Below are 12178 nucleotides of genomic sequence, written 5' to 3'. Positions count from 1 at the left end.
TAGCCCTTTGGCCATATTTATATTATACTTACCATGCCATATACCCAAGAGGTTGTCAGATATTAACTTGTTATAATCTTTCATTGCGGATGTTGGTCAAATTCATGTAAATTTTTATTCTTTTTTTTTTTTTGGTTTGGTTTTCTTTTAAGAAACTGACTCACCAAAGCATATCCATGTGCTTTTTTTCACTTTCCTCTTTTGCTCCGTGATCCAGTTGCCTTCCTTCCTTTCTTAACAGAACAATCAGTTCTCTGGCTGGTTTCCCCCTGGCCCAGGTTCAGGCACACCCTCCTTTTCCGTTTCTTTTCTGTCTTTTTCCTGCCCTTCAGCAGGTCTAGCTCAGCTCTGTTCCATAAACCTTTCACTTGGATGCCCAGCTTAGCCGAGTCAGCTCTTACCTTCAAATCTGTCATCTTTAGTGGTCTTCCCCAGGGGCAAAATGTATAGCTAGTGCATCTTAAGGACATTCCCAATTTGGAAAAGGTCAACAAAAAGCCCATCCGACTCTGAGTCACAAGATCCAAGGCATTTTGCTTCAGAGAGTCCTAGGTTTGAGGCTGACAGAGTCCTCTAGGAGTCAGAAGGGGTGGGTCCTCGTCCCGGCTCTGCCAAGGAGACTAGGCTGGCCTTTCCCTCTCTGGGCCCCATTTCCTCCTATCTAAAATGAGGGCATCAGATGAGAGTATCTCTAAGGACCTGCCCAGCTTCTCAAATCATTATTCTGTAAGGTAAAAGAAGGAAGACTAGAGAAAGAGTAAACAGTGTTTATTAGAGCTATTCGGAAAATGACCAAGTCATGAACTAGAAGATGGATTTTTTGGGACAGAAAGATTTCACCATCTCTTTTTTGTCGTTTTTCTTTGCTTTAGCAAATTTTCCTGTTAGCATGTGTCCTGACAGTTGTAACATATTTGCTATTTCCCCTCCATTTGTCCTTTCAGGCTGAAGGTGTCAATGAAGAGGAAGACACCACGGTGCATGAAGATGAACTCTCTGGTTCTATCAATGAACTCCCAGCAACATTTGAGTGCAGTGATAGCTTCAGCCTAGACATGACTGAAGCTGAAGAAAAAGGGGACCGAGCATTGGACCAGTTTACTCTGGCAAGGTAAAAAAAAAAAATCCTCATGTGGCACAGAGTAGTGCCCTTGTATGACTTTATTTTAGCCCAAGTATGACTAAGTACCTTCTTAACTATTTTAACAACTCAAAATCTGCAAATTCGGCAAAAACATTTATTTAAGCACCTACTGTAAGGTTCTGTATTACACTGGATACTCCTAAATAGTCAAAGAAGTATTTGAAAATGTGAAGCCTAAGTGCTTTACTAATATAACTCATTTGATCCTTACAACAACCCTGAGAGGTAGAGGTTATCATTATCCCATTTCACCAATGAGGGAACCAAGGCAGACAGTGACTTGCCCAGGATCATAGTAACCAAGGTCAGTTTGAAGTCAGGTCATTATATCTGGTTTTCTCGAGGGTTCCCCTAGGGTCACCTCTCCAAGAGGTATCTAAGTAGGACTTGGTGCAGGTACTAACCAAAAGATAATCCCTGCCCTCAAGGAGTTTACATCTTCCTGGCTTTTCACTGTACATGACGTTCGTTCTCTGTCCCTCCTCCATGCTTTTGCAACTCTCTCTTTATTTCCACTTGATAGGATCCCTAACTTGCTTCAAAGCACCCCTCAGATACATGAAACCTTTCCTCATCTCTCCAGGTTCTATGCTCCTCTTGAAACCTCAAAGCATATACCAAGTATTTCTTTATTTGTAAATAGGTTGTTCCCTTCTAGTAGAGTGTAAGTAAGGTCCTTGAGGTTAGAGACTTTCATTTTGGGCTTTACACATAAAAGTTTCTACACCACAGGTAAAGGAATATAAGTTAAGTTGAGAAAAGTGAGAAGAATCCTAGCAAACGCTATCATGCAACACAGTTTCTGCTAAGTGCAGAGGGATAATGCCTCCCCAGGTCTGTTGCCCTTCCTTAACAGAGGAGCCTATTTGACCATTTGACCCACTGTTCTCAGGATGGAGCATCAATTGGGTTGTAGCCACCCCGCCTCATACTGTGCAGGTTTCCTGAGCTTTGTAAAACCAAAAAGAGAGATTAACAAAAGAACTTGTCAAAACAAAGGACTTAGCACAAAAAAAGCAAGATGTATGTGGTTAAATTTATGTAGCTTTTAAAAGCCTTAAAGATAATAGATGGTAAGCCTGGAAATAAGAGGCTTTTCATAAACTGAAAGATGTAAGTTCGTATAAGTGGCTGCTTCAGCATAGTGACTGAAATTCAAAGATCTGTTTCATTTGTCCTGGGAGCATCAATAAAGGAAGACTAGGAAAGAACAAAGACAAGATCCTTGTGAGGAACCCATAAAGTGGTCTTGAAGAGACCCAACCAAAATGCTAAAGACAACAAGAATTCCTTAATCCACTGACTGGTAAAGGCCCAAGTTAAAAACTGAGCAGAAAATTTTAGATATTATTATGGGGAAAAAATCCTTTATTAAGATTGATGGATCTGAACATCAATTCTTCACCCTTGATCCATAGAAAGGAAATGGATAAATAGTATAGAATGAAGCAAATACTGTCAAATCTTGTCAATGTTTCCATTTATTTTTACAGTACTCTGTCGTTAGAAGGGATTATTCAGAAGTATCAGTGATGGGGAAAAGACATCAAAAACCTCCTTTTCTTAAGAAAAGATCCTCTTATAGGGAGAGGAGAATCAGTAGGTAAAATTCAAAAGAAGTAGGATGTTAGAAAAGGCACAGGTGACATTAATGACATATACATAGATATCTCTGCCTCCCTCCCTTCTTTTCTGAGCTTCTCTTGATCTTGAGCTCATCTTACTAACCTTTCCTTCTCTCTGATATTTAGATGTATACATTCATTAATATTCTTTCACCTTTCCTGTCTTCTTTCTCTTTTTAAAGGATATTGGTGAAATTGTGGAGGGTTAAGAAACATCAAAGGATTATATAGTTATAAGAACAGATTTTAAACTAGCAAGGGCCTTATGGGGTATCAAGTCCAACCTCTTTATTTTACAGATGAGGAAACTGAATCATACAGAAATTAAGTGACCCACTCAGGGTCACAACCACTAATGTCCGAGGCAGGATTTGACCTGATGTCTTCTTCATTGCAGGTGTATTGCCCTATGCTCCATGCTACCTTGAAGTTTGGGATAAAGGAAAAATCAAATATAGTAGACTATAAACTCAATTAAAACTGGGGAGTAAATAGTCCTAAAGTGCAGAAATTAGTATTTAAAGAAGGAAAATAAAGGAGAAAATAGCCCTTAGTCTAGGTAGTGACCATATTGAAAATTTACAATAAGACATTGTTGAAAGATAAAAGAGCATATGTAGAATTCAAGGGTTCTTTTCTTTTATTGTTGTTCAGTTGTTTCAGTTGTGCCTAGTCAGACACCATTTGGCATCTTCTTGGCAAAGATACTGAAGGGGTTTGCCATTTCCTTCTCCAGCTCATTTTACAGATGAGGAAACTGAGGCAAACAGGGTTAAGTAACTTGGCCAGAGTCACACAGATAGGAAGCGTCTGGGTCTGGATTTGAACCCTGGTCTTCCTTATTCAATGCCTAGCACTCTATCCACCCACCTGCCCCTATTCTGTTCTGTTCTTTTACCTAGAACTATAAAAGAACACTAGAGAGCTAAGGAAAATGAAGAGCCAGGACCGAAAGCAACCTTAGAGAAAACTCATTTTATTAGTCAGAGTTTAGAGCTTCTGAGGATTTCTTGTCAATTTTTTTTAAAGCATGGCTTGGCATTGTCAACAAAGCTCGTTTCCTCTCTTCCAGCTATGGAGATGGAGACAGGGGCATCTCTCCGCCACCTTCGCCCTTCTTCTCAGCCATCCTGGCTGCTTTTCAACCAGCTGCATGTGATGATGCAGAAGAAGCCTGGCGCAGTCACATCAACCAGCTCATGGGAGACTCCGATGGTTCCTGCGCCGTGTACACGTTCCATGTGTTCTCCTCCTTATTTAAGGTAAGTCTTTGGATAGCGTTGTCAAGGTCACCGGAGCCTTAGAGGTGAGGGATCCCAGAAGTACAGCCCCCTACTGCTTACCAGCATTCCCTTTCATTTCTCTTTTCCATTATCCTTTACTCCAGCACAGAAACTTCCCTTAGAACCTTGGTCAGAAATGCTTATTATATTTTTTCTCCAGCCACTCTGGCCTCTTCTAAAACTCTCGCCTCCCTCAGGTAGAGGCAGATGGGCAAAGCTGCTACCAAGTGGCACCATCTGCTGCCCTTGTTCCCACACCCCCACTCCCCCAATACTACTTTTTTTTGGTCTCTGGTCTCCTTTTCCTTTCTCCCGTCTCCCTTCAACTCACCTCCTCCTTTCATTTTGCTCTATTTCTTCTTTGTGCCTTTACCTCCCATCTGTTCTTTAGACATGCCAGTGGCAGCTACAAACATGGCTTACTCCCATTCATAGCAGCCATGGGAACTGAGCTAACAAAGACCATTCTCCATAACTCTTCCTAGCCAGCTTTTTCATACATGACATGTTACCCTCTCCCTCCCCGCCAGTTTTACAAGACTGACTCATAGACCAAGTGCAGGGACACTTACCCTCTGAGCTGTACAACTGAAACCTCGCGCGCTCGCGCTCGCTCTCTCTCCCGCTCTCTCTCCCTCTCCCTCTCCCTCTCCCCCTCTCCCTCTCCCTCTCCCTCTCCCTCTCCTCCCCTCTCCCCATGTGTGTGTGTGTGTGTCTCTCTCTCTGTGTTTCTGTCTCTCACATATCTTCTTTGATTCTGACCTAACCTTTTCTTTTCCTTTTTTTAAACAATTTCCTTTTTTATTATGAACTTAATAATGATCAGCAAGCATAAGCAATCCTGTAGACATAGAACAAACAAGAGAATTTTATGCAAAACTATGAACTTTTTACATAGTGTCTAAGTGGATATTCTATTTAACATGGAAGTCATAAAATTACCCTTTGTGTCCCCTTCTGAACTTTTTTTTTGTTTTCTTCTGTGTTTTTAATGTTCTATTAATACTCTCTTCTTTCTCTGCTGTTTGATTTCTCTTATTGTGTAGTAATTCATTCCTACTCCATCCCAAGTCCTCCCTTTTAACAAATAAATACAAGCAAAACAAATCAACACATTAACCATTAGACCTAACCTTTCATTTTCTGTTCCACCGTAGACCTAGCATTGGTTTTGGCCTCCCCCAGTCCACTGTCTGACCTGGTTTGTCTACTCGTAAAGAGTACTTGCCTGCTTTCCTCTCTGCATCCCATCGCAGCCCCTGGCCTGTGCCTGCCCCACCCTTCCACCGTTCTTGGCTCACATTTCCTACTTGTAGACCCCCAGCTCTTACCCAGTTCTGGTCTGAGTTATCAGTCTCTATACCTGTGCATCAGACTGGCCATCCTCCTCCCTACATAGCCATTCACAATACCTTCAGTCCTAACCTTGCTCACATTCACCCAGTTGGGGCAGGTGCCTAGGACACAGACCCCAGCTGAAACCAGGCATCAGAGCTGTTAGCAAATATCCCACTATACATTCCACCAGTGAAATAATATGGGGAACTGGAGGACCTGGAACACACTGAATCTCTCCGGGTCCTCAGCAAAGCATTTAGTCTACTCTAAGGATATCATAGGGCTATCCTCTATAAAACACAAAGGATTTCAGGGCTGTAGAAGACAAAATTATTGCCCCAGAGATGTCCCATATTACCTAGGCCAACTGGGCCTCTTAAGGGTGTGACGGTACACCAGCATCCATCACTTCTGAGGCAGAGCTTTCTGGAAAATTAAGCAGAGCTAGGTGGAGTAGTGGATAGAGCTCTGGGCTAGAAATCAAGAAGACTCACTTTCACGAGTTCAAATCCAGCCTCAGACACTTAGTAGCTGTGTGACCCTGAACAAGTCACTTCATCCTCTTTGTTTCAGTTCCTCATTTATAAAATGAGCTGGAGGAGGAAATGGCAAACCACTCTAGTACCTTTGCTAAGAAAACCCCAAGTGGGGTCAAGAAGAGTCAGACAGGACTGAACAACAACAAAGCCACTCCTTTATAAGAAGACATTAACAAATCTCTGACCTGAAAGTTTACCCTCTTGGGAGAAATCTCAACTCTTGCTTCTGCCTCAAACTTCTGCCCTTGCCTCAAACTTAATCTGCTCCTCAATTGGCCTTCAGAACATGTTTCCAACTGCATTGTTATCCTCCAAGCCTTAGTCCCCACATACAATCTTTCTCGGTTCACCTGACCTGCCTCCTCCATCAGAGTCCCTATTTTTTCTACCTATATCCTATCCCAGCCATCTGATGCTTATCACCAGGGAACTGGTTCATATTTTGGAATTGGCCTGAGCAAATCTTTGCCCAGTTATCCTTCCTTCAACTCTGATGTAGCAGGCTTATTTATTTAACCATTAAACTTGTTCCCTTGCTGCCCTGGCCCTGCCCATTTATTGAACGAAGTAGAAAAATTCTATCATTAACAGAAAAAAGACTCCTCATAAGCTGAGCAGGAAGAGGAAGTTTTGTATGGCTTTTGTCATAGAGTAAATGTCTGTACTGGGGGATAACTACAAGGAATATGCTTCTGAATATGGACCATCAACTTGGCTTTTTCAACAGATTTAATTCTAGCTTTGCCTTCAGAATTTTTCTCTTCTCTTAGACATTGTTCTCTTCCATACTAAAATGGTTCAAATTCATTTTTTCAGCTTTATGAATAGAAAATGTCTTATCTTCACCTTGTATCCATTTCTATAAAATGCTACCTAATAATAACAGAAGCATATTGTGTAGCAAATGCAGATGATAAGATCGTCAAAGATGCCTCCTGTTTGGTTTTCTCATAATTAATCCTCTTCGGCCATTATCTGATGGGGTCTGTTTGCCATTTTCCCATTTATTTTCTAATGAGCCTGAACATCTCATGTCCGGGTATATAGACTTATTAAAGGGGATCTTTGATTTAAAAAAAGAAAGAAAGAAAGAAAAGATTGGTAGCACTACCTGTAATTTTGGAAGCACTACACCATTTTTTTTTTTAATTTCAGTTTTTCCTTTATAAATGTGCTCCATTGTTGTCCCACTGATTGGGTCCCAAGCAGCTCTCCAACGTAGATGAGTTCTTAGAATCAAATGAACCATACGGGGTGCATCTGTGCAATGATGACAGTTAGGAACTAACTGAGGAAACCTGGTCTCGAGGATCGATCCGTGCATCGAAAAAATGCCACTTTAGTCCTGACAAAGAGGATACAAGAAATAACAGCGTGCCACCCAAACTGAGGGGGAATTTGTGGGAATAAATGCATCCTACCCTGAATATGTGTGATTACAGGGACCCACTCATAACAATAAAGGACAAAACTGTTTTGACCTCCTCAACTTCTGCTTGGCCTCAGAAGAGTACTATTTAGAACACTTTTTAAACAAACATTTGCTTCCCTTGAAGAGAGAGAACTTGTTGCATACTTGTTGATTAAAGAAGAAAAAATAAAAATAGTCTGGGGGAATGAAGACAACCCAACTTCATGTGAGAAAGATACCAATGAGTTGGGGGGGGGGGGGATTTTGGTGTGTGTTTTTCAGAATATTCAGAAAAGGTTCTGCTTCCTGACTTGTGATGCGGCCAGTTACCTTGGGGACAACCTTCGGGGAATTGGCTCCAAATTTGTTAGTTCTTCCCAAATGCTGACTTCTTGCTCTGAATGCCCGACGCTTTTTGTGGATGCAGAGACCGTGAGTATCCTCCATCCTTAGTTAACAGGGAATGACATGCCCAGCTTAGACAGTCAGGCTAACCTTCAGTAAGTGTTTACTATGTTCAAGGCACTCAGCTAAGTCCTAGAACTAAAGCTCTGTGGCTTGGAGGTAAGTAGGTGGTACACTGGGCCTAGAGTCAGGAAGACCTGAGTTTAAATTCAGCCTCAGGTCTTCCTGATAACTTACTAGCTGCGTGACCTTGACTGAGTCACTTAACCCTCTTTACCTCAGTTTCCTCATCTGTAAAATGAGCTAGAGAAAGAAATGACAAAACACTCCAATATCTTTACCAAGAAAATCCCAAATATGATCACAGAGACAGACACGACTGAAAGGACTGAACAACAGCAACAACTAATACCAGTACAGCATTGCAAACTACTGGAGAGGATGTGGAAAGAAACCAGGATTTAAACCTCAGAGACACCTGGGTTTGAATCCTGACTCTAACATTTATTTATTAGCCCTAAGATCCTGTGCTCTCTGAGCCTCAGTTTCCCTATCTTTAAGGTGAAACTAAATATACTTGTACTACCTACCACCTCCCCCTCTCTTCAAACATGGTAAACATTAAAACACTATGTAAATGTGACTATATAACATATACATTAATGTGTACATATACACACATATATGTTGTTGTTCAGTCAAGTAAGAGGCCAGATTTGAACTCATGAAGATGAGTCTTTCTAACTCCAGGCCGGAAAGTCTATCCACTGTACCACCTACCTCCCCACACACTTATATGTGTATACACACTAATATATGTACATATGTACCCTGGTTATATATGCAGAGTATATGTGTGTTCCTATATATACTACCACCTGCCCTGGCGCTAGTTCTGAACAGAGTTTCTTCTCAATTTGTACAGTTATACCTTTACATTTGTTTAAAGCTAATTTAGTTGTTGTAAAATTATTCCTATATCTTTAGCTCCTATCCTGTGGACTTCTTGACAAGCTGAAGTTCAGTGTTTTAGAACTGCAAGAATATCTGGATACCTACAACAACAGAAAAGAAGCCACTCTCTCGGTAAGCCATGCTTCTTTGCTGTTGGATTAGTGCACTAAGTGTAGCCAATAAGCAGTGGAAAGAATGTCTGAATTAGGGTGGGAATAGGGGTCCAAGGATCTGGATTCAAATCCAAATTCTATTGCTTTTTACCAGTAGGACCTTGGACCTACTTGGGCTTCTAAGGAACTATTCCATTACTTAATAATGGAATATAATGCCACTAAGTGGCTGAGTGGATAGAACACTGGGCCTGGAATCAATTATGGCCTTAGTTCAAATCCAGCCTCAGACAATTACTAGCTGTGTAACCTTGGACAACTCACTTAACCTCTGTTTACCTTGGTTTCCTTATCTGTATAAGATGAGGATAATTATAGCACCTATCCTAGGATGGTTGTGAGGATTAAATGTAAAGTGCTAAGCATGACTCCTGGCACATAGTAGGTACTATGTAAATATTAGCTATCATTATAATTAGGGCAGCTGGGTGATGCAGTGAATAGAGTGCCAGGCCTGGAGTCAATTATGGCCTTAGTTCAAATCCAGCCTCAGACACGTCCTGGCTGTGGCAAGTCACTTAACCCACTTTGTCTCAGTTTCTTCATCTGTAAAATAAGCTGGAAAAGGAAATTGGTAAATCACTCCATTATCTTTGCCAATAAAATTCCCAAATGTAGTCATGAAGAGTCCAGCATAACTCAACTCAACAAACTATTATTGTTGTTCTTCTTATTATATCTCCATCACAGTAAGTGATGACTGTGTCTACAACTTTCTAGGTTTGCTCTAATTAGATGGCACCAGTCTTTGGCAGGCCTTAACCTGAGAAGATTTTGCCTTTCTTTTTAAGAAACTGCTTCTGAGTACTTGAAAAGATAGAGCACAGTTTTCTTAACCAAATCAAGTCCTTATTCACAGTGCATCTAATTTTGTTAACTAGTTCCTAATCCATTATTAAGTAATGAAGCAAAGAGCTTTAAGGACAAATAATTACAGCTGGTTTGTATTTGTTCTTCAAATTAAGCTAGTTCCACTTCAAATACGAAATGATTATCTCTTTAAAAACTAAATGAAACTGTGGAACATGGCATTTCCGTCCCCCCCCCTTCTCTGTCTTCCTGCCTGATTGATCCAATCAGTAGAACTTTGGGGTCAGAACTAGAACTAATCCTTAAAACTCCTTTCTCTGAAAGGGCATCTGATAAGAGCACCATTTTCTCTCCTCTCATTTCAAAACTGGAAAAGACCTTAAAGATCATCTTACCTGACCACTTCATTTTACAGATGAGGAATGAAAACCTGAGGAGGTTGACTAATTTGTCCCTGGGCACACAGCATCAGTTCCCAGGTTCCTGATTCCTCACCCAGTGTTCTCTCCAGTATATCATGCTGTCTAATCCTCTCCTTTGATTTTTTCTCCTATCTCAGATTCTTTCCCTTGCCATTTTTTCCCGTGCTAATGCCCCTTCATGCCAACGTCTGTGGCCATCATAAGCTTATTTTTAAACTATAGATTAGTAAAGTGACCAGCCACATCAAGGGCTTCCAGTTTGTCTCTACCTCTCCTGGCAATTATTGTTATTGTCAGAAGCTCACTGTGTATAAATGGTCAAAAAAACCCCAAACCATTACCTCTTTTCTTTTCTCTTTTTAAAAAAAAATAAAACAAACCACAAAAACTTTTAGTTTACCTTTCTTCCAAATACTTAAGATACCAGAAGTCAGATAATTAAAATACTACCACACTGGAGATTACCATATTGTACAGACAAGCCGAGTTTGCCTGTCCACTTAGAATTTAATTTCTAAGATTCAGGTGTATCATAAATCAAATCATGTTCCCCTAAGACATAGTTATTTAATTAAAAGCTTAATGTAACACAGCCTGTAACAATGTTACAAGTTTAGAACACCAGTGTTCTAAAAGGTTTCCATAATCTGTGCAGTTATGTGTTTTGCTATAAAAAAGTAGAGGGACAGCTAGGTGGCGCAGTGGATCAGCACTGGCCCTGGAGTCAGGAGTACCTGAGTTCAAATCCGGCCTCAGACACTTAACACTTACTAGCTGTGTGACCTTGGGCAAGTCACTTAACCCCAATTGCCTCACCAAAAAAACAAAAAAGTAGAGAGATAAATTTAGACTTTTTGAATATCCTAGATATAAACCTATATTAAGCAGGGGCTTATGAAATCTATTTTCAGGATTTGAGATTTGAACAGTCTTAAAACTAAGATTTAAGATGATCATTGAAGCCATAGAGAGATAATATACTTAAGAGTTTCAGCTCAGTTTAAAAGAAGATGAGGTTTTCTAAAAATTCACCAAAGTAAAAGCTTATTATGCCACACAGATAAAGACAGAACAGATTTCATCTTATGCTGCGAAGAACTGACATTAAAATATTCTCAAGCCATCACTAAACCTATCTGTGCTCTTCTATTTCTGATGCCTGTCTTTTTCCTGAAAACAGTGGCTTGCAAATTGCAAGGCAACATTTGCTGGAGGATCAAGAGATGGTGTAATTACTTGTCAACCAGGAGACTCAGAAGAAAAGGTAATAAAAGATTGTTGGGATTTTTCTCTTCTGTGCTTTGACGTGGTGTGTTGTTTTTCGTCCCTCTGCCCCCCACCCCACCCTATAAAAAGTCTGTGCACTGAGCTCATAGTGTAAAGTTGGCTTTAGCATGTGAAATGTAAAATACAGAACTCATTTTATAAAACAGCTAGTGAAATTTGAGTGTAGGAATGAGAGAAAATGGGGTGATATGCCATGTATTTGTATAAAAGGCAGATGGCTTTAGTGTTGTTAGTCGTAGGCATCCACACCTTATTTGAGAGAGCACATCAGTGCGTTATTGTGCATTTATTTGCTTTTTTTTAAGAAACAAAACTATATAAGTATGTATCCCTGATTTTCTGCTTTCTACTTAACTATACTGATTATCTTATAACATATCTTTATTGCTACAGCATATAAAGAATTTCAAAAGAAAAAAAGAAAGAGAGAAAGAGACTTTCCCTTACACTTACTAGCTGTGTGACCCTGGGCAAGTCACTAAACCCTCATTGCCTGGCCAAAAAAAAAAAAAAAAAAAAGAATTTCACTGAACCACTAGAGTGGTCGAGTTTAAGACCTGGAAGAAATGGAACCTTAGAGATCATCTAATCTGCCTGCCCCCTCCCCCTTTACAGATGAGGAAACAGAAGCACAGAGAGATCAAGCCACCTGCTCATGGTCACACAGCTAGTGAGTAACAAAGCCAGGAATAGAAGCCAGGTCTCCTGACTCCCACTCCAATGCTCATTCTACTGGTATTAATACACCATCATTAGTTCTTTCAGAAGACTTGAGGTCTCTCTGAGA

The 12178-nt window shown here is 40.4% G+C and overlaps 1 protein-coding gene across 9 annotated transcripts in view; it reads left to right on the top strand.

Moving 5' to 3' along the window:
- FRY (FRY microtubule binding protein) overlaps positions 1 to 12178 on the top strand; it is a 570040-nt gene that overhangs the window by 536763 nt on the left and 21099 nt on the right. For all 9 annotated transcript variants that reach the window (XM_043997434.1, XM_043997432.1, XM_043997428.1 and 6 more), the window contains 5 exons: positions 945 to 1111; positions 3842 to 4031; positions 7623 to 7772; positions 8733 to 8831; positions 11285 to 11368. In XM_043997434.1, coding sequence (XP_043853369.1) covers positions 945 to 1111; positions 3842 to 4031; positions 7623 to 7772; positions 8733 to 8831; positions 11285 to 11368 — 690 coding nt within the window. The remainder of the gene's footprint in view (positions 1 to 944; positions 1112 to 3841; positions 4032 to 7622; positions 7773 to 8732; positions 8832 to 11284; positions 11369 to 12178) is intronic.

This window comes from Dromiciops gliroides, chromosome 3 (genome assembly GCF_019393635.1).
Source record: "Dromiciops gliroides isolate mDroGli1 chromosome 3, mDroGli1.pri, whole genome shotgun sequence".
Taxonomy (NCBI): Eukaryota; Metazoa; Chordata; class Mammalia; order Microbiotheria; family Microbiotheriidae; genus Dromiciops; species Dromiciops gliroides.
This window is presented reverse-complemented; position numbering and strand designations above follow the sequence as displayed.